Source organism: Oryza glaberrima, chromosome 9 (assembly GCF_000147395.1).
Source record: "Oryza glaberrima chromosome 9, OglaRS2, whole genome shotgun sequence".
Taxonomy (NCBI): domain Eukaryota; kingdom Viridiplantae; phylum Streptophyta; class Magnoliopsida; order Poales; family Poaceae; genus Oryza; species Oryza glaberrima.
The window spans coordinates 534604-560531 of record NC_068334.1 but is presented as its reverse complement, the minus strand read 5'-3'; the positions used below and the strand labels follow the sequence as shown (position 1 = coordinate 560531).

General features: G+C 40.9%; 2 protein-coding genes and 1 long non-coding RNA gene across 13 annotated transcripts; 2 read left to right on the top strand and 1 right to left on the bottom strand.

Annotated features, from left to right (window-relative positions):
• Nucleotides 1-1155: 1155 nt before the first annotated feature.
• LOC127785301 (uncharacterized) lies at nt 1156-6533 on the bottom strand. The gene is made up of 5 exons (XM_052312738.1): nt 5998-6533; nt 5861-5910; nt 3149-3275; nt 1984-2088; nt 1156-1911 (listed from the first exon to the last, which is right to left on the bottom strand). The coding sequence occupies exons 1-5, from the start codon at nt 6410-6412 to the stop codon at nt 1289-1291; spliced, it is 1320 nt and encodes a 439-aa protein (XP_052168698.1). The 5' UTR covers nt 6413-6533; the 3' UTR covers nt 1156-1288.
• Nucleotides 6534-7351: 818 nt separating this feature from the next.
• LOC127785332 (uncharacterized) lies at nt 7352-15470 on the top strand. 4 transcript variants are annotated; one of them, XR_008019724.1, is made up of 7 exons: nt 7352-7903; nt 7977-8125; nt 8466-8598; nt 9004-9092; nt 9827-9916; nt 10144-10204; nt 15453-15470. It is a non-coding gene; the product is annotated as an uncharacterized LOC127785332 (long non-coding RNA). The 4 variants fall into 4 exon arrangements; XR_008019725.1 differs by lacking the exon at nt 15453-15470 and adding an exon at nt 14014-14032; XR_008019723.1 differs by lacking the exon at nt 15453-15470 and adding an exon at nt 10787-12424.
• Nucleotides 15471-16324: 854 nt separating this feature from the next.
• Nucleotides 16325-24068, top strand: LOC127785331 (uncharacterized). 8 transcript variants are annotated; one of them, XR_008019717.1, is made up of 6 exons: nt 16325-18673; nt 18752-20117; nt 20217-20779; nt 20950-21084; nt 21454-22073; nt 22204-24068. XR_008019717.1 is itself a non-coding variant. In XM_052312765.1 (3 exons), exons 1-3 carry the CDS (start codon nt 20618-20620, stop codon nt 21610-21612), a joined length of 456 nt encoding a protein of 151 aa, XP_052168725.1. In that variant the 5' UTR covers nt 20415-20617; the 3' UTR covers nt 21613-22073. The 8 variants fall into 8 exon arrangements, 1 of the variants encoding a protein (XP_052168725.1); XR_008019720.1 differs by having other exon boundaries at nt 16371-20122; nt 20217-20334; nt 20499-20779; nt 22204-24063; XR_008019719.1 differs by having other exon boundaries at nt 16372-20117; nt 20217-20334; nt 20499-20779; nt 22204-24062.
• Nucleotides 24069-25928: the final 1860 nt, after the last annotated feature.

Below are 25928 nucleotides of genomic sequence, written 5' to 3'. Positions count from 1 at the left end.
TTAATTTTTTGCAAAAAATTTTCAAATAAGACGAATGGTCAAAGTTTGACGCGAAAAACCATAGCTGCATTTATTTTGGGACGGAGGGAGTACATAGAACACCCACCCTTAACTTTTAAAATCTAATCCCTCCATGGTTTTAAACGGCAGTTTTGGTTTGATTTGATGTTTACGTGGCAGGTTGACCGTAAGCGGTATAAGTGGTACTCCCTCCGTCCTCTAATATAAGAGATTTTAATATTTGTTGCACTGTTCGACCATTTGTTTTATTAAAAAAAATTAGAATTATTATTTATTTTATTTCTGACTTACTTTATTATCCAAAGTACTTTAAGCACAACTTTTCGTTTTCTTATATCTGCAAAAAAAATTTGAATAAGACAACAGACTTATTTTATTATCCAAAGTACTTTAAGCACAACTTTTCGTTTTTTAATATTTGCACAATTTTTTTTTTGAATAAGACGAGTGATCAAACAGTACAAGTAAAATGTCAAACTTACTTATATTAGTGGATGGAGGGAGTAGTACTTGGGATAAAAAAAACAGAATGTTGAAACCCACATGTCATTGACATCTCCCTCTCTCCCATTTTCGTCCCCATGGAGGAGCACCTTCACGGGAGCCGACTGGTGGTTGTCGCCACGTAGCCAACGCTGTGATTGTGAAGTCAAAGTTGCTGTGAAACATCATTTTACGGTCAACTCTGTACATTAGTTGTCAGTATTAGTCACTAGTGTCTGGCTGTTTGATTTGGATCAGATAACTAAACTAAGTTCAGTTCATTGAGAGAGTTTGAAGATATCCGTCCGAATCATCGCCCCAATCTCTTTGCTCCTGAGGGCAAAGGTTAGCAATACAACTCAAAACTTTGATATATAATCAGCATAGGATGATTCCAGTCTGGTGTGGCTTTACAGCTTAACTGTATAAATATGTTTTCTGCATGTGCAATCTGATCTTCTCGAATTACCTGGTGTGAGTGGGCGACATTGTCACCAAAAAGACCCTTGAATTTCTGGGGTTCATGTGGTTTGTTCTCACCCACTTCACCACCGTATTCAGTACCATCCCATAGGCCTCCATCTGTCTCCATTCCTACCATGTCCTTAACCTCATCTTTAAAAGAACCTTGCCTGCAAGTCCTACACGAGATTTCCTTGTGTCTGCTGATTCGTGTAAATTCAGAGTAGCAAATTGTCACGTGGAGCAGTATTTGAAAGCTATACAACCACTGCAGCATCAAGCTCGTAGAAAGAACAAAACAAAATGGCCTACAAGAACTGGATCATTTTGTTGAAAACTCAAACAACATCGTATGACTATACTTCTCACCAGGCTGAACGACCACCGAGGGAAAATTAGGTTGGTTCACTGCGTTTGGGAAACCTTGGGTCTCAAGACACAGGCCGGCATGCTTCCCATAGACCGCGCCTCCTTTGCCCACAATGCCATTGAGGAAATTTCCAGTGTAGAACTGCACTCCAGGTGCATCTGCCCAAATGTCAAGGACCCTGGAGCTTGAAGGGTCTGTCACTTTCGCCACATGGCACAAACCTGACTTCACTTCACCACAATCAATCACAAAGTTGTGATCATAGCCACCAGGGACTTGATCAATCCTGCTGCCAATTGTGGTCTCTGTCAGGAAATTGAAGGGTGAGCCACTAACTGGCATCATCTCACCGGTGGGTATTGAGGTTTCATCTACCGGTGTTATCTGAGACCCCAAAATCTGAACAGTATGTGCAAGCACATCTCCTGAGTTGTGGCCTGCCAGGTTCCAGTAGGTGTGCTGTGCTAAACTGATGGGTGTGGCCTTATTCAAAGGTATAGCCTCCATCTCCAACTTCAGTGTCGTACTTGCCAGAATAGAATATCTAGCGGTGACAGAAACATCTCCTGGGAAACCTGTTTTGTGAAAAATTAAAATCAGTCCTGGCACTTACATAGTTGCTTGTTTTCCGGAAGTTTTTAAAATACCTTCCTCTCCATCTTTACTGTAATATTTGAAGGTGATTGATGGGTTCTCCCCTTTGACATATTCAGCAACTTCCCAGATGACTTTGTCAAAACCTTTGAATCCACCTGAGATCCCATATTCAGTTGCATTAGTTTAAAGAAGACCAAATTGAAATAGCTGCAGTGGCATATATCTCTTTTTGAGTTTTTGTCCTCTATGCATACATGTGTGCAGTTAGATTAGGACGAAAATATGAAAAAAAGCAAGGTCCGTTATGAAAGATTGAATGCAAATGAGCCATTCTTGTTGAGAAATTAAGAACTACACCCCCGCACCACACAATACACCAAATATGCATTTTTGCATGTTTCTTGCATGAAGCATTAACATGGATGACATGTATCAAATAAGAGACGGAATAAAAGTATCAGGGAAATTCACAGCCAGATCCAAATTCAGTGAATGGTACAAGTCAAACATTTCTCAATATCTAACATTATTAAGGATATAAATTCAAAAAAAGAAAGAGAATCATTTCAATAGAGCGACTAATCAGGTGAGTCATCTTCACCACAGCAAGCCAACAACTGTTCATATTGTTGTTTGCTTGTCATTGCTGTTGCTAGTATCAGGTGTAAGAGTGTAAACTATTGGCCAAATAACTCATAATTTTCTTTCAAATGTACTTTTTGGGGGGACTACACCTTTGAATAAGGTAACTCATGGAGCAATAATATGAACTCCAAGAACAGATTACTATTGTGGCTTGGCAAAAGGGAATGGAACCGAACAAGAATAATTTCCAAACCGGGCAGCTACACTAACACAAACTGCTACAGAAAATAGACCGTACTGATGATTCGACAAGGTAAATATCCATACTTGGTCGTAATATAAAGAAACATCAAGTAACAAGTAGGTTTAGTTTTTTCAAGGGTGGTGGATCTAGTAATCCCATTAACTCAGTATTAATGGGACAGTTCCTCTAGGATTAATTAGAAATATTAGGAGGTAATAAAAAATGGATATTAAGTAAATCCAGCAGAAATATCATTATCATGTACACTTGATCAGCAACAGATGGTTCACACAAGAACAAACAGGCAATAGTTCACTATTACTTACGCATGTATGCCTGAAATATGCACAAAACAATGAATTTATGCAGAGTACCTTATGTCTTACCATGAAGAGTGTTTGGAGGGTTGTTGATAGCCAGACTATACTGCTTATCATTTAAAGTAAACTTCCCATCCTTGATCCTATTTGCAACTCGCCCAACAATGCAGCCAAAATAAGGTGAAGTGCCATTCTGATCATAGGAAAACTCAAACCATCAGTGCCAAACCAACTTATATAAGCATATTAAAAAATAGGGGTGCCATCGTTTGGCATATTGGTGGAATAAGCCAAACGGCATATTTGCAAACGAAAAATAATTTGTGAATAAAACTTTTATATATGTGTTCTTAGCGATCTAAAAGCAAAGGCTGAAAAATAAACTTCAATGAAAAAACCCCAAAATTAGCTCCAAATTTAACGTTGAAAATTCAAATTTTGGCTGATAAGCATATGAATATGCCAAACGATGGGGACCTAGCCATATTTCCAAGCATGTTTCAGTGAGTTTCAGACAATAGCTTCAAGTTCCATAGGAGTTAGAAGCAGGTTTCCAGAAATTTCAAGAAGCTGTTGAATTTGCATGTTTGGAATTTTTATCCTTGTTTTAACAAGTTCCACGAAGAGTTCTAAAAGGGATCACACAATTGTAGACGAAACATAGACCAAATGTAAGATTCATAGAAGTTTCAACAATAAAGGCTCGTGAGGTCAGTTTTAGGTGCTTGAAGTAACAGCTGGCCACTATAGGGTAATTAGACAAAATGCAATTGGTGTTTGCTATGCTGCAATTTTTTGGGGGCTGCCTATAAAAAATTGACATGTAACATGTCGCACGGCCACAATTTTATTAATTATTTATAAAACAAGTGCTAGAACACCACCTCATTCTGCAATTAAGTATTGATGAAGTAAAACTCATCATAAATATCCATACAACAATCTAATATATTGGTCTTTTTATGACTTAGAAATTAGTGACCACAAAACAATGTTAGGAAAACTCAACGAGTGTTGTATCATTTGAATGTTAATTTCTAGATTATGTGCTATGAGACTACCATCCAAAGTTATGCTGCCAATACATAATGTAGCAGAACAAATACGGAAGTTTCTTAAAAAGCACAATTTGGTAGTTATGAACTCAATGCTGTGAACAGCATGATTGATGATGATATTAGCCTTACGATGTAGTAGTAGGCTAGACGCTAACCCATACACTGATACTTTTATTGATTGATTAGATGGGAAAATAGAAAAGAAGAAATCATCACTTTAAACCATATGATTTACATAGTCCAAGAGAACAGTCATAAAGGCGCTAATATGAATTATCAGCTATAGGGAATTGTAATATGGTAATTAGAGATATATTAGGATATGATTGATTTGTATGGACTCCTTCCTTATCTCCTCTACATGTACTCCTATATATACTGGGACCCCGAGGCTAAATACAATCGTCCAATATTCACAGTACATCTCTCCCCATACACTTCAATAGGAATAACACAATCAAAAACATGAAAAAGGAATTGGTAACATGCCGACACACTTAAGAATACAACATGTTTTCCTATGTGCCAATTTCACATGCTGTGAATCACACTAACCTTTCTAGCGAGAGCTGCTTGTTAGAAAATGTGCATTATCCATGAGTGAATGTGTTACTGTAGTATAATATTAGTTTCGTTAATTTAGAGATAGGATTAGATTTGTAAGATTATCTTCTTGAAAGTCAAGTTACCCCCTTCTAAGGATCAGAAAATCATCTCTATTAGCCAAACAAAGATAAATAAACAAATCCCTGGTCCCTAAAACTCTAAGTGCCGGTCTTTCCCATGGCCATCTTGTCTGAATCTATTCCTCCCCAAATGGGGAAATCCTTCACAAAGCCACTCGACTTCAAGTTGTCACCAACCAAACTCTCTGTGATGGATGTTTACCCCATGATGATCAAAGGATCATTACAAAAGGGAAGAAAAGGTAAATTAAAAGAGAGGTACAATTGATAAGTGAATGCATTTAATATTTCCTAACCCAATATATGTTTGGAATTTCTTTAGGCAGCTGAACCCATGTGAGCAATCCTCATTCCTGATCAATTTTCCTTTTTTGACAATTTGTAACTTGGGAAAGCAAGCAAACATGAAACAAGATCAATGCAGAGATCAGATCAAAGTTGTTATAACTCAGTCCTATGATTTTATCACCAAATTTTCTTCGATTAAGGAGGGAATTTCTCAGAAGTGACTAATAAGCATGCCATAAATATATTTTAGATGGGTACAAAATGGATATGAAGGGAATTACTAACTGGATACTTAATTATTTCAGTAATTTTTTATACTTCACTTTCATACTTACGGACGATTTAAAAGCTCCGACAAGTAATGCTCAAAACTGTTGTGGAATGTTCTTTTTACTAGTTTACTTCCAGTAGACAGGTAAAAGTGCTACAGACTGCAAACTAAACATATAATTTAATTATCAGATTATACCTCCAACCGTAATTACTAGTACTAGTAACCAGCTTCAAGTTATTCAGGCATGCATCATTAAATGTGCTGCATTTCTCCTGGAAAAGAAAAACAAACAAAACTCATGTACTGTGCCCCATCATTAGTAGTTAATTGTACTAGACATGGACATGTCAAAAGATGAAAAAATCTCCAGCCTAGTCGTCACACTTACTACCACAAAGATGTAAAAAAAAAAGCAAGCCTCGAACAAGCTAATTAACAGCTAGGAATAGAAACATATGCATCAGCGACTCACCTGATAAGGATCCAGGGAATCGAATCCAAGCACCACATCATCAAGAACCCCTGAGAAAAACACAAACAACACCGTGAATCAATCCCAAGCAGCGCAAGAAAGAAGAAAAGAAGAGCAAATATCCAGCGAGGCAGCACCATTGTTATCTGGGACCAGGAGCGAGGTGACGGTGGCGCCGACATTGGTGATCCAGGCACGGATCCTGCCACCGTGGAGCTCAAAGAGGTCGGGGGGAGGGGGAGAGGGGGCGGGCATGGGGAGGAGGAGCTTGGGGTGGTTCTTGGAGGGGCGGAGCGAGGCAGCGGGAGAGGAGAAGATGGTGAAGGAGGCGAGGAGGTAGACGGCGGCGAGGAGGACAAGGAAGAAGGGAGGGGTGACGCGGAGGAGCTTGGAGACAGGATGAGAGGAGTGGGGGTGATCCGGTGGGCGGAGCCGGTTGGAGCTGGAAGGGAGGCGCAGGAGATGCGGGAGTGGGTGGGTTGGAGATGGAGTCCGCGGGGAGAGGGAGGAGGAAGAAGAATGGTGGTGGTGAACTCCCACAAGCTGCTCCATTTCCTCCGGAGATCTCTCCTCTCAGCTTTCGCAGGGAGCGCTGCGTTCGTTATGTGTGTTTGGCTTCGCCTAGATGCAAATCCTGGAGCTGCTGTTGGTTTCGGTTGACTAGTAATGGTAGGGTTCAACTTTCACGACATGCTCAACATGGTATAATATCTACTAGTACCTGAGTAATAAGGTATTATGGTGTTTACTACAATATATATGGTAGGAGAAGACATTAGCTTTCACTTGTCCCATTCAATTGTATGACATGAGAGGAGAAGAGGAGAGTGAGAAGAAAAAGTATTGTTGTTTTATTCTTATGGGTAGGCATATAGATAACTCATTCTAAAGACTATTATATAGACTATTTTCACAATGTATAAGTACCACTTTAGAGGCTTAAGACCCCCTCCTATTGCTACATTGTGGTTGCGCGTAAAGCTTCAACTCCTAAATTTAGCTCCTAAACCTAGCTCCGCTCCCATTTTAGATGAAACTGAAATTATTTGGAGCTCCACCAAAGATGCCCTTATCACCTAACTCGAAATCCAAAACTTTGGTGGAAGCTAGCTCTTATCTAAATCTAATCTAAAGTCTTCAAACCTACTGGGAACTGAAACCCTCACGGCATTTTGCGCTGGCGTGGATGCTGCGGGGTCGCGACACGTCATCCAGCGCTGGAAAACTGTGAGATTTCGCGAGCGCCCGTGCGTCCGCGTAGGCGTTGGTCGTTTTGCAAAAAGATCCTTTATTTAATTGATAATTTGTTTTACATCCCTACCATTTAGTTTCCACGTTATGTGCTCTTACGGATAGGCTCTCTAGGAGTCAACATATTGTACACAAAGAAGAAGAAAACCACAAAATAGGACTGCGCTCGGATAAATGAAACATAAGGGGCTTTTATGAAAAAAATTCTATCCCTATCACCCCTCCCCAGAAACCCTAGCGGCCTCCATTCCCCCTCTCCTCTCGCGCTCACGCGGCCGCCGCCTCCTCTTCGTGCCGCCGCCCACACTCCTCGCAACGCCGCCTACTCTCCTCGCTGCAGGTGCCGCCGTCGCCGTCGCGTCGCCTACTCTCCTCGCAGCGCCGCCGTCGCCCCGTCGCCTACTCTCCTCGCTGTAGGTGCCGCCGTCGCCTCTCGCACCCAACCGCGTTGCCACACCTCCCTCTGGCCACCGTGCGGCCAGATTCGGCGGAGGGTAGGTCATGTCCGCCGGATCGGACAGCCACGACATCCCCGCCGGCGGATCGGGTTGCCCGGAGGCGAGGTCTAGCACGGGAGGCTCATCAATAGCGGCCGTTTGTCCACGGTGGCGTGCTCCACGAGGAAAGCCCCTGCACTCAACCCTCTTCTTTCTTCTCACTTGAATATGATCCAAAGCACCACACAATGGCAAGGAAATGAAGCAAAGATTGGTGGATGCACAGGGATTTATCTCTGGTGGTGCAGTGATGCCAAGATAAGCGCAGAATACAAAGATGACGGCATCGGCCAAGGTGAGGGTTTGATCTGGTCGTTTGCAGCTTGACTGATTGTTGTGGCTTCATCCGGTTGTTGTCTCCTTGCCAGGATCTGGTGGCTGTGTTTTTCTCAGGATGGGACATAATGGATCTAGCGGTGTTATGAACAAGGTTGGGTACAACAACTGATTGGATGGAAACTGGAACATCTCCATTTCCCCTTGTCCCTTTGCATCGGCTACTCTTTGATCTTTGCAGGTACTCTTTCCTTCATCCCTCTACTGCCTACTCTTTACTCTGCTACTTTGTTTAACCTATGTATACCATGTGCTTAGGATGCATCAGATGAACCTATCCAGTAATTAATTTTTTTTTGCATTTTTACACTCTGTTGTCAAATTACAGACTTCCAATATCATAAATCACATGTTATGTCTGATCTTTCAGTGTCTGAGTATCTCAGACCACATATTATATCGGTTCTTTCAGTGTATATGTGTGTGGAATTCTAGCTTGTGCCCTTTTCTATCTTTGTTGCAATTAGCAATGACTAGAATGGGAGAAGTAAGTAAATCTGATCTGACTTTGACATGTATAGGTTCTTGCTTCATCAAACGAGTGCATCATGATAATATGGATGTCCTGGGAGGCCTGCTGGACAGTCAATATTGTTGTGGTGGTGGAAGTATTATGCATAGCAGCCCTTATTTTGCTATCGAAATGTTAATCAGGTACATCTTAATGTTGATTCCTGTATATTTCGGATGTGTGCTCTGATTACTGGTGGTTTGCCATATTAATGCTCTTTTCGCCAATATACAATATTATTTTCTCTCAGTGATCATGCTCAGCTCATCCCTTACATGGGTTATATGTGGACTGCTTTTCCTGTCTATTTTATCAGTTGCTCACACCATTTTTATTTCTTGCAACCAAAAACATCAACATGCCACTTATGCTATTAAATAAAATTTTCTTTTTGCTAATGCTATCAACAAGCTAACACGGTCAAAAGTAACCACTAAACACCCTATTTTGCAGTTTGTGGTATTCTCTGTTTTTAGTAATAACAGATAAGTGCAGAACTTGAACATTTACTGTTTCATTAATTGTTTTTAATTTTCATATACATGTAGATATTTCTGGCAATCTCCCTGCATTGGTACCTGATCAAGTCCGGAAACTGAAGAAACTCAGCGTGCTAACTTTGGCTGAGTCAACAAAGGTGCAAATTTGGGCTGATACTATCTAATGTGCTATGCATTTTTTTTTTTGCTTATCCTGTGTACATAAAGTTGCAAGGGAGTGTTTAGATCCTTGGCAATGGGGATTTTAGCCTTGCATAACAAGGGGAGTTATCGTTTGGAAGTAAAAAAAAAAATCTAATTTTCCCTGGCAATCTAGCTTAACGAGTGTTAGAAAAAAACTTGCTGTCGAAGGAGAGAAAAAAGGGGCCCATCTTCATCGACAAGCATATGAGCGTGCACTGTTGATGGCACCAAATATCGTGCCTCACTACCTTGCTTATGTGGGCCATAGATGAAATGAGCAAGTTTAAGCTAGGCTGAGCAAAGATAATTTAAGATCCAAATGTATCCTCAGAATTGTTTCATCAAATAATAGCTGGTTTGCATGTTTATTATCTAGGTTTTTCATTCTTCTTCCTTTACATATGATGGGAAATAGTTCTATGCAGCTATAAGTGTTAAATGATGGCGATTCTCTGAAAAAAAAATAATAATCAATGCCAGAAACAAGCTTCTTCCATTCTATTATGTGTGCCCAATTTAGTTTTACACTATCTGTAAATCCTATCTTATTCTTTATCTGCATAGCCTGTTTGAGTGTGCACTGGAAGTAAAGTTCATGTAGTATTATCTTTTACCTTAAAACTTTGTTCTATGTTTTTGCTTTAGATGGTCCTAAATGTGCTTGGTTTTTATTCTCATTTCTATTCAGGTGCTACTGTATGATCAACTCATGCAAGAATTGGATGTTTCCAATGTAATAGAACTTGAAGATTTCATCTTCAATGAGTGCATGTACTCGGTGATAATCCTATCTGTAGATCCTATCTTATTCTTTATGTCGTTCTCATAAGTGATGTTGACCAGTGGGCAGTGGCACACACGATGTGTGGGATGGCTGCCTGCCTGTCTGCTTGCCTCTTACCATCATTCCTTTCCCTTTGTTTTTTCATGCTGTCTCTTTCTCCCTTTGTATGTGTGTTGCAGCCTTGCAGGTTCTCACTATCATGTATTTCTGAATTTGTGCAGGTTCTTGGCAAATAACTCAGATTTCCTTTAGCACATCATTTCTGGATAAAAAGTATAAGAGGTTGGCTTTCTGTTTTGATTCAACCTCTTTTACTGATTTATTGCATTCTTTAGATTGCTCTTTATGAATCTTTAGCTATCGAGATTCATAAATTTGTTTGCTTCATTCTTTTATGTGGTCTACTTACAGTTGCTTTGCAAATCAAGAGGCACACTTCAAATGATCTGGAAGAAACCCCCACCTTAAATCCTTAACACACTACAAACCACAACTATCTTTAATCATCTGTTGCAATATAATCTTTTTCAGCAAGGAACAGTACAGTAGGAATGAGCAGAAAAGATTGGTTTATTTGTAATAACACGTGTTCTTTTTATCTTGTAATAAAATGTATTACCAGCTTGACAAAAGGAAACTATCCGTTTATGTTTTATAGGCTCAATATTAAACTAATATCATTAGTATCACATTTTTTAATAATATTCTTAAGCCTAAACCTAAACTGAATTATATGGAAGCTGTCTGATTTTGAATGGCTTTGGTAAGTAATGTAGTATTTCTTAACTATTTCTAATATCATCAATGAAGAGATGATCTTCTTAACGCTTTTTCTTTCATGTGCCATGTACTACTTAAAAAAAGAATTGAATACAACGTGAAGAATTGGAGGGGATCTCACTTGGCGCTTCACATTTGAGGGGATCTCACTAGGTCAATTGGCATGTTTGCTTTATTTTATTTCAGCTCATCAGAAACAAGCAACCAAGGTCTGGTTCTTTATAGATTATTGCCCGCGGATGGCCATGCTCTTCAGCAACCAAAAAAATTTGATATAATGAAATTCCTTCCTCCCATAAAGCTTCAGAGCTGGTGGTTGAGCTTCCTACCACGCAAAGCTGAAATTTCATTTTTGAAATATTCCTACTGTACTGTTCCTTGCTGCTTTAAAATTGTTGTGCTTTTGTTTGTAGAGTGTGCTGAATTAATCATAGAACCAGATTTACAGTAGGAATTCATGGAAGCAGCTTATATAAACATATGTAAGATTTAATTTATGTGAATTAAAATAAAAAAAGTGGTTTAGATAGTTAATTGTGGATTGAAGAAATAAATATAAGGATGCAATGGCAACACATATTCATTTTATATCTTCTATTATTCAGCATAGGAATGGTTTCAGATTTTTCAGGTTTTACAGATAGAAGCAATAACAATATTTCAATATAAACACAAGAGGAACACTCTTACTTGTTGGTGACATCTATAAACGGGAGGCACCAGGGTGTCAATTTAGCTTTCTAGCATGTCCTGCTTATAAAAATCATCCCAGCATTGTTGTTTGCCTGAATTAGCTGTAGAAAAAAATATTATTGAATGGATACACAAATTATCTCTAGAAAAAATCTGCACTACAAAACATAGAAACATGATGTAGTATATCAATTTTAACATATAGAATCAATAAATCACACTAATCTGCTCTGCTTGCTGGGCCTCACAGCTCATAACGACAACAACCGCACATTTCTTCGGAAGTTTGATCATTGCAAGCATGTCATATGCTCTCTATAAATGTAATGTGCATGGGTGTCATATCAGGTTGCTATTCAAAATTCATATAAAAAATTATACTGCACCACTGGGAGTTTATGACTTACATATTTATGCTAACTGTATCCAAATGAGATTATAAATCATTTTCAGCTTACCTCTAATAGTAGTAGAGGCAGACCAATTTATTGCTCCATATGCTTCCTTTCTTCCGCTAGGACCGCTACATGTACTCTCAATTCTTTTGAAGCACTCATTCCTTTTGTCAGCAGTGAGGGAGGGATACTTCTTGCTAGCATGTTTTCTACTTAATTTGAGTCAACTTAAATTTTAGTTTCTACATGATGATGTTTCATACCTTTTTTTTGTGGGTGGAGGAGAGGTGTGGTAAGCAGAACAGAACAGAACATGACCGAAGAGGGAAAAGATCAGCTATAGGAAAGCATATTACCAGTGACATAATTGCAGGAGGCTGACTTGACCAGCCTCATTATCCGCCTCCACCAATTGTTATTTATATGCATTCTTTTATCAGCAAGCACCTATTGATCCTGCAATTCATGCATTAGAAAACAAAATTAAGTACTACTCAAATACAGCTGACAATAACAAATTAGCTAGCTGCATATTATATTTTCTAGCTCTTCGGCTCTTGACCATGCACATTATGCATGAACCATGCTTGCGCCCTTGCGCATAATAAAGGCTTACATTTTTGCATAGCAGAAAGGCATGATTCTTTGCCTCAATTATTTTTTCACATCATGATTAGTGGCAAGCAATATTAAACAGTAAAGGAAAAATTCACATTGTTCACAGTGACTAATACAGTATCAAGTTTGAAAGAAATACAAAGAAATCACCTAGAGAAAACTCACATAGATTACATAAGCAACATGTACCACTAATGAAAACATCCAATAACACTTAGAGCAAAACATTGGTTATAATTAGCAGTTATTCAGTCAGATTGTCCCAATATTTCTGGATTGGTCTTCAGATGAAAAATCACCTGTTACTCCTAATGTAGCAGCAAGCAACTTAGACTGCAGCTTCTCCATACTTTTCACCATCTCTACAACTTGACTGCCTGGTGCTGTTTGATAGCTTCCAACTCTTGGAGAATCTTATTTTTTTTAAAAAAAGTTTTAGTTTGTGCTTTAGTGCTTCAGCAGTTCAGCTAAAGCACAAACTTGGTAGAAAATTAAGTCTCAATTCACAATTGTATCAGTGGCGTTTTACTCCGCCTTGAGTTGACTGCTTTTATGCTATTATCAACATAGAAATGGATTTGTGAAAAGCCAAAATTTCTATTGTAAATTGTTGTGCTATTTGTCCTGTCATTTTTTTATTCATCCTGTCAAAATTCCTACTGCACAACTCCTGCTCAATTAATTAAATAGATGTTTACAGATGTTTTGATACACTATATTGTAAATTGAGATTTAGTTTTCTATCAAGATTGGATTGTATATTACAGAATTGGTACTCTTGTATGCCATAATGCATCTTCCTTCACTCATTTTACTAAAATAATCGAAGTCTTCTTTTCTGAGGCCACCGTTGCAGCGCGCAAAGCGCGCGTTTGCCTCTAGTAAGATATCAAGGTGACTTGAAAGTGTTTGGCTAACTCGATCAGTTCCAAAATCTTACAAGAGAGGAGATAGGCGAAGGACGGACAATACCTTAGAATCATAATGTGGAACATCGATTCATCCTACAGCATAGAATTATAACCAATCAATTCGAGTTAATATGATATTTTCATTATCTTTTCTCCAAGTACTATTAGAACAATAAATTGAAGATCATCTAATATTTCATTATACTCTTTTCTCCAACTACTGTAATTAGGACCAACCAATTCATCTGGTTTTTTTTTCATTCAAACCATGTCTCAGGAAACAACATAAGCATCACAAAAGGGGAAAAAAATTCTAGCACAATTTCCATGAATCCATGACAAAGCAGCCTAAAATGGATTTATTTATTGCATTCTAATTCTAGCAACCAATTAATCAAAACATTCAATCATTCCCGCTGAAATACTGAACATTCGATGCGAGGAGTTGGGGGAAATTTTAAGGTTTGGTGAAAAAAATATTGTGTCGCCACCGTGAGCCATAGTTGTCACGCCCAGAAATTCATGAACCAGAATTTCTAAGCTGAATGTGCATTAAATCTCTATCCATGACTAGCCAGGGTACACAAACGACAATTGTTGACATACAAATCCACGTTTTACAAAAAATATAAAAGATTACAAATACAGCGGAAAAGGTAAAAGCGAGCTAAACATAGAAACTTGACTTCTGCAGTGGGGCGACTCTACTCCACAGGCAATCCTTGAGGGCAGCGACAAAACCAACTCCTCAAATCGACCTCCAATGGTGCAACACTTCAACTCTGGTGTGGGGAAGAGAGAGCAAGACTGAGTACTACCCACTGTACTCAGAAAGTCATACCGGAAGAGGAGGTATGATGTAGGATGAATCCAAAGGAGGCTAGGGGTTCATTTGCAATAAAGCAGGTATTTAAAACAGTAGTTGAAAGCAGTAAAAACCATTATAGTAATTAATCAATATTAACCAATCACTGTCCAACGCTATACCAGTTGCAACAGGCCCAACCAACCACCTGAACTACACCGGTTCATTAAGCTAGACTAGGGGTGAGACTAATCCCGATGAACTTGGTTGATCGCCCATAACCGCGGGCACGGCTATTCGAATAGTTTTACTCTGGCCAGAGGTGTACAACTGTACCCACAAGATACGATTCCACACATGTCGCCATGCCTCGAAGTACCACCATGGCCCTGCAATGGGGGAAATCGTGACAAGACCCTTCGCATAACCCGCCCCTAACCATCCACACCACGCTAAGGTTTCACCTCCACCCCTCAACAAGCAGTGGGCAGTCCCCTGGTGCGCTGCGATGAATCCAGCAGCTGGACAACCGGACACCCCGGTCGACCCAACTCCATCACGCCCACCCTTGCCACCGGTGCCTAGGAAAAGGTCGAGCTATACTACAAGTCAAGCAGTTACCCACTCCCGCTTGTGGCAAGCACGGTAAGTCTCCCAGGGTTTCATGTGAACCGGTCCTTAATTGCCATGGGTGCGACCAGCAAAACCATGCACCCATAGCCCACCACTCAGTGTATTTTAATTAACTAACGCCATTGCGGTGACACCAATCCAAAGCTATGCTAATAGTCAAAGTCTATGTAATAATGTGATCCCCATTTGTGTACTAGTTGAACTAGGCATGCCTAAGCATTTCCTAAACCAACATCTAGTCATTTTGATACCCAAGTTATCAATGGCATAGGATAAACAATAAATAGTTAAGTAATAGGACCCATCCCACATGATATTATAAAAAAAGCAATATTTAATAGAAATATGTGACATTTGTAAATTGGGTACAATATGATCAATTGTAATGCAATTGTAATGCATGGCTTACCTTGCTCTCGCACTGATGAGACCTCAGCAACGTCTTCGAGGAACCGCGGATCGACGAAACCACCGAAATCTACGCAAAAAAGCATACAAGAAAAACATACTATAAGTCTACTGAAACAGGAAGCAAAACCATTTTTAATGGATTCTAGGGATTTTTATGAATTTATTGAGACTTGAATGGACTTAAACAGAGCTCGGATGAATTAGTTATGATTTTTAGAAGATTCTCTGTATTTTTTACTATAAAAAGAAAAGCCTTAATTAATTTTATTGCGTAATAAACCCAGGGCTGACGTCAACAGAGGGGGAGCGGTGCCGACATGCAGGCCCCACGGGTCAGCTACTCAAGAGGGAGGGTGAGGCGCCGGCATGCGGGCCCCACCGGTCAGAGGCTCAAGGGGAGAGAGGGGCGCCAGGGGGTCCCATCTGGCAGCGGCTCAAAGACAGGGGCGTCGGCGGGTGGCTCGGCACGGCTCAAGCCGGCCGACCATGACGAGGCGGCGGCGGTGAGCGGCCACCAGCGGCGACCGGCGGACGGCGAGGCGGCGGCGACCGGCGCGAAGGTGGCGGCGCGCGGCCGGAGCGGCGGCGTGGCCAAAGGGGGAGAAAAGAAGGGGGAGGGAGTCCTCACGGGCGGTCTTGGCGGCCGGGGCGGAAAACGAGGGTGGCGGCGATGACCGGCAATGCAGAGGCGCGGACAGGCGGCGGCGGCACCCTAGGGGAGAGCAGAGAGGGGGTTAGGGATAGGGAAGGCGACCACGGCGGGCGCCATTGACGGCCGTAGATGGAGGGGAGGGACAAACTCACCTGCGCACAGGGAGAAAGGGGCTCCGGTGGGGTTTTGTGGCAACCAAGCGGTGGTCGAGGTGCGGGCGACACTAGCGAGCACGACGGCGGCAGTGGCGTGGCTAGACGGCGGCGCTAGGGGAGAGCGATGCGGCGGTGGTAGGAGGCACGGGAGGGGCGGACACGGCGGGGAAACTCCCCGATTTGCGGGCGCACGCGAGGGCGGGAGAAGCGGGGGAGAGGGTGGCGACGTGGGCACGGCGCGGAGTGGAGCGGAGTGGGCGTGGGAGAGGCGGCGGCGTGGGCGGTTGCCGCCGGGGGCGCGGTCGGCTGGAGGAAGGGGACGACCTCGACAGGTGGGCCCCACCTGTCGGCGTCCCGGAGAGGAGGGAGGGAAACTGGCCAGCCCAACAAGAGGGAGGCCGAGCGCGGGAGGGAGATGGGGTGGACTGGGCCGACGGCCCAAGATGGAAAAAGAAAGGAAAAGAAAAAGAAGAAAAAGGGAAATAATTTCTTGGGATTTAAATATTGCGGTTTGTGGATTTTAATTGGTTAAAATTATTTAAAAGGCTCTGAAAATTCCACTAAAAATCTTGTTAATGTATTGCGACATGTGGGACCCAAGAAAAATTCCACAATGCCATTTCCAATTATTAATTGTATTTATTAATTAGGGATTTAGCTCAAGGTTAATTTATACAATTTCTTCAGCTGATTTATTCAACAAATTTTAAAGCAAGGAAAAAGGGGGAAACTTCAGGGCGTGACAATAGTGGGCCTCAATGTGTTGTCATCAGCCGCCGTGCTCGCACTCCACCTTTGGCCGCCACCCTCCGCCGTTGTGCGCCGCCTTCGGCCATGGCCCTCAGCCACCGTGCGTTGGGATGGGAAGGAGACACGAAGGAGGACACACATGGAGGAGGATCTGGTGCACCGCCATCTGTTTCTCATTGTTTCCCCACTGCCGCTGCTCGCTTTCCCCTTCACCGCCTGCTCTTCTGCCTCCCTAGCTTGCATCTTGCCGTCGCAAGAGCAAGAGAGACAGGATGAAGCGATCGCTAGAGACGCTACGCCGCCCGTCACTAGTGAAGATAATAAATAATCTACTTCTAACTTTTAACTCATTTGGTTTAGATCCAATCACTTTAGCATATTTTAAAATCAAATTCGTACTACATTTGAGGAAGTGTAATATAGTTTGAAAAAATTACTAGAGAAACTTGGTGATCACTGGAGAGAAGAGGTGCCCAGGTTTGTATGGATGACGCAACCTTGATGGTAGCGGTGGTTTTTCTGATAGTGCTAGTCGTCTTCTCGAAAGACTTGCTCCAACTGGTTTCCATCTCCTCAAATCTCTCCAAAACTCGCTTGAGCATCTCATCGATCTTGCACTCACATCCCTCCATTCATCTTGAAATAGCCTTAACAATGCTTCTTCCTCAATCTCTTCTTCATGATGAGAAGAACATCCTCCTCATACACCTCAAGTGGACTTTGGCATTCCATCGAATAGCCGGCAAGTACTGCTCTGATGAAAATTCCCATCGCCTGATTCTTCCTGTGTTACTATAACATATCAATAAAATATAACTTGAGAAATTCGTGAACGAAAATATTTAAATGGGTAAAACCGTCATTTTGCTGTGTGTGCAAATATTATTTTCATTTGTTATTGACTATTCAATAAATCTTCATTATAGGTTTCATATGCATTAAAAAGATAATTAAAATTCTAAGCAATTGTGGTGCAATATAAAATCATGAAAAAAATTCTTAAATAATCTATACAACACATACAAACTACTGTAATTTTGACATCATTTTATCACTTGATTTGATACCTCAGATAAATCATCCAAAACAGCAAAATCTACAAAACCGAAATAGCACATTGCCAAGTTGTTTGGTTGCATGCAACAACTTACCACGCCTAAAGTGAGTTATGCCACAGTTTTTCAGTCACCTGTTTGGTTGATGACTCAACTATGGCTAACCACAACTTTTCTCTAATTTTGGCTAATTACATTTTGTGGCAGCCACACCTAACATGTGGTTTGGCAAAGTTAGTAAGCAACCAAACATTCCCTCACCTTCACCAAAATTCAACCATAGCTCTCCTAGCAAAACCTTTTTTTCAGTATGTTAAAAAAGATATACTTAACTATCAGGAGTATTGGCTTAATTTAATTCGGAATCTAACCACTTTAAATAAGAGCCCCAAGTTCTTTAAAAATTTACCATGGTAATTCTAAAAGTGGTTTAGCCTTGGGACTTGGCTCATGTTAAAGGTCACATCCTTCTCTACCTATTGCTGGCTTGTCTGCCCTAAGTCCCAATATAAGTAGAGAAACACAAGAGTGCAAAATCAAACCTTGAAATAGTCTCCATAGTTTGTGTTTCATTCTCTCTATCACTGCCAGTGGGGCCCAGGGTCCGTGGGGCCCAGGGTCCGTGGGACCTACTTGTCATCCTCAAGATCACACCCCAGCTCACCCCCACTGCCTGCCAAGTGCCCTAGAACTTGTCATGGCCACCGGTTGACACCTAGCTCGAACTTGACACCTAAATCTCCACCATTTGACCATCCACCTCGCCAGCATACTCCATGTCTCTCCCTTATCAGTTCTACGAAGACACAAAGCGATTTAACCTCGGAATCGCCGGAAACGGCCTTGTCTTTCTTGTCGATCACAAGTGTTTGATCGTTGCCATCCGCTCTCTGGTGAGGTTCGCTTCAAACCATCATTGGGAACGTATTTCTATTTCTATGCCTAATCTATCGATGCCTTTTGTTTTCGAGATCGAGCCGTTCAAGAACGTCGGAGCGCGGCCACGGCTGCCCCCGGTGTCCAAAGCGCCGCCGTTCGTCGCTCCGCCGTTCCCATTGACCCGGTGCATTTCTGGCTGAGCCCTCACGCCCCCGACGTCGCCAAGGAATCGAACCAGGAGCGCGTGGATAGGGAGATCCCCTCTTTCTTCCTCAAGTCCGGCCGCCGCCCTCGCCGGCCATCGCCGTCGAATTCTCGTGAGCGTGGTATATATATGTCTTGTCTTTGCAGTGATTGACTGCTGGTTTTTTGGTTGGTTTGTTGATGGATTAGGTTACCGATGTGTAATTAGCACCAGTTGCCGCCGCCGATGTGTAATTAGCACCAGTTGCATCCACGAATTGGACTGCGTCGTCGACGTCCTTGCCGCCGCCGCCTTCGTCGTAGAGGCACTGCCCATATAAAAATTTTTAGACTGCAGTGAATCAAAATTTTTTAGTACCACATGGGAAAACTTCGTTGCTTGAATCAAAATTTTTTAGTACCACAAGGAGTTTGGCAGGTTTGGTTGCTTGGCGATCGAGGTACGGCCGGCCTTGTGCGTTAGATAACAACCAAGGCACTCCTTAACCTACTCATGAGTCTCCGGACAAACGCCTCGCCTGCCAAACTCCTTTTCTTTTTTTTTTTCAAAAAATATAAAAGTAAATTTCACTTACCTAGATATTATATGAAAAAGGTGAATTTTACTTACCCATATTGGTACACCGGCCTTGTGCGTTAGATAACAACCAAGGCACTCCTTAACCTACTCACGAGTCTCCGGACAAACGCCTCGCCTGCCAAACTCCTTTTCTTTTTTTTTTCAAAAAATATAAAAGAAAATTTCACTTACCCAGATATTATATGAAAAAGGTAAATTTTACTTACCCATATTGGTTTACTTAAAGCCCGTGGGATCTTTGGAAAGTTAGGGGCGCCACGTCAGCAGATTGGTTCGGTTAATTAAAGCGCATATGCATTTAGCGATGGTAGTGCGCAGCGATAGTGCAGCTTATGTTTTACTAAATTGGTTTGGTAGGGCAAGATTAGATGCGTTTGTTGCCTTTTATCGTTCCTATTGGGCCATGTTTCCTGTGCCGGCCCTTCCTTTGCATATGGGCTTTTCCTTTTCTCATTGCTCGGCCCATGTTCTATCTCGGTGGTCCTACTGAAACGATCCTCCTACTGCGTCCACACGAAGCAGCGCTCAGAAACTCTGCTCGGCGTGTACGGCGCACGCCGGATTGGCGCCGTCCCCTGCCGCCGTACGTGGTAGTGGAGGATGCTTGGTGAAATCTCCTCTCGGCTGCTCCGCGCATCCCTTCTCTCCCCATTTTCTCCTCTTCGGTTTTCTCGGTGAGGTCGCCGACGATTTCATCTCCTTTCTTTTTCCTCTTTCTTCCTGCTCAGTACCAGTCTAATCCAGCGATTTCTCCCTTTCCTCTTCTTCCCCAGGGTTTCCTTCACCGTTCTATTGCGCATTGCCTTCCCCTCGGAGCTGCTTGCCTCACCGGTTTGGTCGGCTGCGTGCGCTCGGTCGGGAGGCCCTAGGGCCTCCACTTTGTCTGTGAAGGTAATCGAATGAAAGGCTTCTAGATTATGACTGTTTGCTTGGGTCATGCCAATTTTTTATGTTTATTGTATCAGCTTGATTACTCAGATTTATTATTGGTGTTTCGATTTGTTCTTTCTGTGTATTATTATGTGCATCCTCTGTTGCTTACTGCCTGTATGTAGTGTGGGAGGCAATATGTTGTGTTGTTTTCCTGCCATCCTTATTTGCCAATGCCAAGTGTATTTACACCTCCACTAGCCAATCTACCTTGCACATATCGACTACATCCCCACCTTCAACCATGGAAGACCCAGACGAAGGGGACAGCGGCAGCTTCGACGCAACACCAACAGTTCAGCCTGTTCTTCTCCAATCTGCTGATATACAGAATGATGAGGTTGGAGAACCAGAGGACCAATATATTCTTCTCTCATCCACTCATCCAGATCTTCAAGAAAATCAGGTATTTCTATCAACAATATTCCTTCTTCAGATTTATTCTTAATTCGTTTGAGTGGCATCCATATATTCATCTTTTTGCTTCCCCACATATTCACACTCATCCATTCATCATATCCTTTGTTCAAAAATAGCCTTCACTTCCAGCAACCAACTAATAATATCTTCCAACAGATTCAGACAAGCCAAACAACAGTGCATGCTCCACCCACATATGAAGTTCTGTCACAGGCAACTGGATCTGAACTTGCTTTGCATATGGATATTGAGGACAATCCTGCTTCAGAGCAATATGTCTATGTCCCAGGAGTAAGTCAACAGAAAAGAGCACCTTTTCTTCCGCCCAATCCAATTTAGACTTAAAGTTCGTTCACCACAAAAACTTATACTCTATCCTTTGAAACTATGATGCATTCACTGCTGATCACCCATGTGGTTCAAACAGATTACAGTATAACTGGTCATTACATATGCACAAAATAGATTGCATTCCAATAAAGCGTGTACAGAAGGCTAGCAAACAACATTTTTTCCATATGAATATAGTTTTGCCAACCAATACTAATATATATCTGTACCTGTACATATTTTTTTTTAGACAACTGATTTATCTTTTTCCAATATACACACAACTGAATTGGACTAACAAATGTTTTTTACTCACCTTGATATCAATAGGTTGCAACTAAAGTCTATATCTCCAAGCAGCTCCTGCTAAATGAGATTGCATCCAAGCTTGGCTTAATAATACATTCGTTACTAGTCAAGGTTGAAGAGACAGATCAATACAGGGCAAGCTTAACCATGGATTTACCAAGAGCAGGCATTCGTGTATAAAAAAACAAGATACATTCTATGGCGATATAGCGTAGACATCCTATGATGCTAAAGAGAGTGTTGCACATGCTGCCATTCAGTGCCTTCAGAAAAAGAAAAATATTGCAGATGAAGATATTAACTATAATTCTCTCATATGCACTGAGAAAAAGTTCCACACAACTAAACAAATGTTAGACCTGTTCGCACATAGTCTGCAACTCCAAAGAAATGAAGGACACCTTCTCCAATTGAAATATAACAAGTTAGTGCATAAGATCACCAAGATCTGTGCCCAGAGTACGTCATATCTACCCATACGTGTCAATGGTTCAGACAACCAGCATGGGCAAACAAATGACATAACTGTTACATACACTGGTCGCTCTCCACCTATCACATCAAATGAGATATTTGCAAAGAAACTGGTAGCTCTCATGCGGTTCAAGCATGATCAATCCTCTTCCTTCCCACATAGACAGGTATTATTCATGCTCCTGCTTTACACATATCACCATTTTGAATATACCAACAACTCATCACTAGACACTACATGTTGTTGACCCAGCTATACATCACAATTATTCAATAATATAGATTCCCTTTTTGCAGGATAAACAAGGGCCTGTGTCAGCTGGGTAGGAAATGCAAACATGGTTAAACCATCAAGGAACTGCGGCACGATACTACTTTGCATGTCTCCTTTTTTTGTGGCATATGGCCAAACATCCTAAGACATCATAACTGATGTTCAGCCACAATATCCCTATATATTATCACCATCTTCTAGCAAAGCTATATAAATATTGCGCCCTGTACACATAGTTCCTGATGTTATGCCTCGCACAAACATATCGACTCCATGTAAAATATTATATGCTATATATGTACTGATGTGCTCTCTTTTATGTGAAAAAAAATTATGCCTCTTCTGTTCATCACCATCTTCTACATCAATGAATACCAGACAACTTCCTGTTTTGATCCTTCTTATTAATCTGATTGAAAACAGTTCATTACAGAAACCATGACAGGCTTTTAAATATATGCTACATACAAACTCATAAATCACACCTATCCATTTGTACGCATCTTAGATATATTGTCTCTCCCTTTTCCCTTTTATAAGATAATGACAATATTGTTGCTACATGTTGATCTAGAAAACTAAATATGTTCTCTATCTTACTTCCTTTCAGATTTTGTTTTCACAATCATTGAAATTTGGGTGGTTTGATTCCCTTTATGATCATGCTTACCTATGCCCTCCTAATCTCAAGGTGAGCACAAAAATCTCCTTTTGTTCTATCCACTATATACCAGTTTGTATGCAGATTTCAGACTTTCAGTCTAGGATTTGTATATCCATTTGAAAATGTAAGAATAATCCATGACTTGATGATTATTTTTGCATTTATTACTGATTTTTATTCACCTAGCTCTACCATACGTTGTTTTTTTTAATGGTTTATGGCTAAAATCTTAGTTGTGTCTGTAACTCTATATATTGCTGAACATTTAATGTAAGCCTAGCTTTCCCATATGCATCAATTTGGAAAAAAAAAAGAGTGAAAAGTAAACCTTGTGCTCACTTATGATCTTCAGAAAAATTATATGTTGATATTATTTTCAGCTAACAACTATTTCTACAAAGCCATGGCTTATTGGTTGCTTTTGCAACATATTACCTCGAGGGAATGCAAATTAGAAATGACATGCTTCTTTGTTACCTTTCTCCTATGATCATGTTGAACTGATTTGCTGCCCTCCTCCCTTTTCCCCTTCTACTTGAAATAATTTGCTGTCCTCCTCCCTTTTCCCCTTCTACTTGAAATAAGTCAAACTCAAGCTCTCTTCGACTAACAATGAAGACAGATAATTGACCTTTGCTTATGATGCTGTTTTTTTTTTACCTAAAATACCAGGAACAAGCTCCATACCTCATTGAATTATATTGTGATAACTACAGTAGTCCAATAATGTGTCTATGTAAGTTAAGACATAAAATCCCAACATATAATGCATCTAGCAAGAAATTATTCGAATATAGTTACAGTCTCTTATGCACGTGCGCAGCATAGCGCGCATTTATTGCTAGTAGGTATTATACGAGGACAACCAAGGCACTCCTTAACCTACTCATGAGTCTCCGGACAAACGCCTCGCCTGCCAAACTTCTTTTCTTTTTTTTTTCAAAAAATATAAAAGTAAATTTCATTTACCCAGATATTATATGAAAAAGGTAAATTTTACTTACCCATAGGTATTATACAAGGTCTAATGGTATGGTTATGTGAAACTTGAAGTCTATAATACTTGTGTTATTTGCCATGTTATTTGACACATGGCAAAAACCCGATGTTTTTGACTTTGTGCAACTTGAATCAAAACCCTATGGTTATCACGTTGGATACTCCGCACTGCTCTAAGCCACTTACAAATAACCATGCATATATCTGCCACCATATAAGTTTACTATTCCCGTATGCATAAATCTTAGTTGGGGGGGGGGGGGGGGGGGGGGAGGTGGGCAAAATTTCAGGAATTTGGATATTTTGGAACCGAAAGAAAGAAAATTGAATGAAGTAAAATTTGCTAAGTTCACAAAAAATATAAAAAACATCGGGTGAAATAGTTTCTCAACGGTGAGGTATAATATTTTGGAAATGTTGAACAGAAATTGCGAACCGTCCATGCGGGCGCACATTAATTGTCCCTACTAGAAGTCCAAATTTGCCTGAGTTACACTAATTTTGACGGTCGTTATAGACCAATTTCGACCGTCAATATAACTAAAATAAAGGATAACTAGCTATACTTGCAATGCATATTTATTTTAGAATAATATATTTTCACTTGTACTTGGAGTATTATTTGTTTGCAGAGATTAATGCATAAATAAAGAAGTAATAAAGGAAAACTTCACTCCTAAGCAAGCTTAAGGATAGAGGGGCCCACATGTCAGGTGTAACCGTCCTAAAAACTGTCATAACTGCCACAACCGTCATGAGGATCCACCTGTTAGCCTCCTGACCAAAGCTGGAGGCCTGCTGGGCCGGCTCAGGTTCGGCCGAACCAGGGGTTTGGCCAAACCCTGAGAGTGTCGTCTCATCTCGGCCCTCCACGTGGACGCTTCAGATGTACTCCCAATGATGGTTGCGGGGCATTTTCGACAATTCCAACTGCCATAACCGTCATTGGAAGGCTATATAAATGGGTCACTTAATCCACTTCAATACACACTCAAGCAAGACTTGATCTTTCTCAACTTTAGTTTACTGCTCTAGTGCTAAGTGGAGTAGTATAGAATAGCTTTTGGAGTTCTTGAGTCATCGGAGGAATTCGGATATGGCTCTAGTAGTTTTCCTTTCCTCTTTTGCAAGACCTTTGGAAAAAAAAAGAATATTCTTCTTTATATACTCTCGGTACTTTACTTTGTCTGAGTATCGGTTTTACTTTATATCTATGTCATTATAATTGTGTGGTTAGCCTACCACAGAGGTGCAGTGGTGTGGGTTTAATGTCTGATAATTCGGTTACTCTATGTCATCCATGGGGATATATATAGAGTAGTATTTAATGATGTGAGCATGGTGCTTAGATTATTAAATATCATTATTTGGGTATATATGCTGCAGGACAGTAGAGGTGAGCCGCTGATGGTGACAGCTCAGTACAGGTATTCCTCCACGTTAGTATATATTTCTAAGACAATTCCCTAGGGAGAATACTCCTCCGTATTTAGCCCTGGTTGGACAGCCATGATAGGTTGTCGTAAGAAACTCGGCAACCCGGGTAGTCTCTTGAAACAGCAGGAGGGCACTGATAGGGGGTATTGGCCGCACAGTTATGTACTAGTAGATGTAAACTAGAATTGAGTGTATATTAGAAGTATAGGAATTGATTGATTTTCTATTTCTTCTTCCACATAGCCTAGGATTAATTAATGAGAGAATCAAAGTTCTTGTGCTTCGGGTCACTCTACCCATACATATGAATTAATCCCTGGTTAGATTTTGATTATACAAGTGATGTATATATATTGTTAGCATAGGTCTCTCTTAAATCTTCTCTTGGGATTAAATAAATACGATACCTTGGAATACTTCTGGGTGAAATACTACATTGGTATATTCGTGCACTTGCAGATTATTTCTGTAACCATAAATATACCAACGCTATTTTTGTGCTATTGCTGGGAATTCATATTTCTAGTAACGACGTTAAGAAATACCAACAACTGACATGTACGGGTTGAGGGTTACGGGAGGTGAGTTGGGGTGCGTTAGTGGCAATTTTGCTTACATATTTTAAAAAATTAAAGGGTAGTGAGTCTT

Coding starts and splice junctions, on each gene's coding strand:
- LOC127785301 (XM_052312738.1), bottom strand. CDS start 6,412: ATGGAGCAGCTTGTGGGAGTTCACCACCACCATTCTTCTTCCTCCTCC. Junction 2,089..3,148: donor CCCTCCAAACACTCTTCATG/GTAAGACATAAG, acceptor ATGGGATCTCAG/GTGGATTCAAAGGTTTTGAC. Junction 1,912..1,983: donor CAGTAAAGATGGAGAGGAAG/GTATTTTAAAAA, acceptor TTCACAAAACAG/GTTTCCCAGGAGATGTTTCT.
- LOC127785331 (XM_052312765.1), top strand. CDS start 20,618: ATGGAAGACCCAGACGAAGGGGACAGCGGCAGCTTCGACGCAACACCA. Junction 20,780..20,949: donor CAGATCTTCAAGAAAATCAG/GTATTTCTATCA, acceptor ATCTTCCAACAG/ATTCAGACAAGCCAAACAAC. Junction 21,085..21,453: donor AATATGTCTATGTCCCAGGA/GTAAGTCAACAG, acceptor TGATATCAATAG/GTTGCAACTAAAGTCTATAT.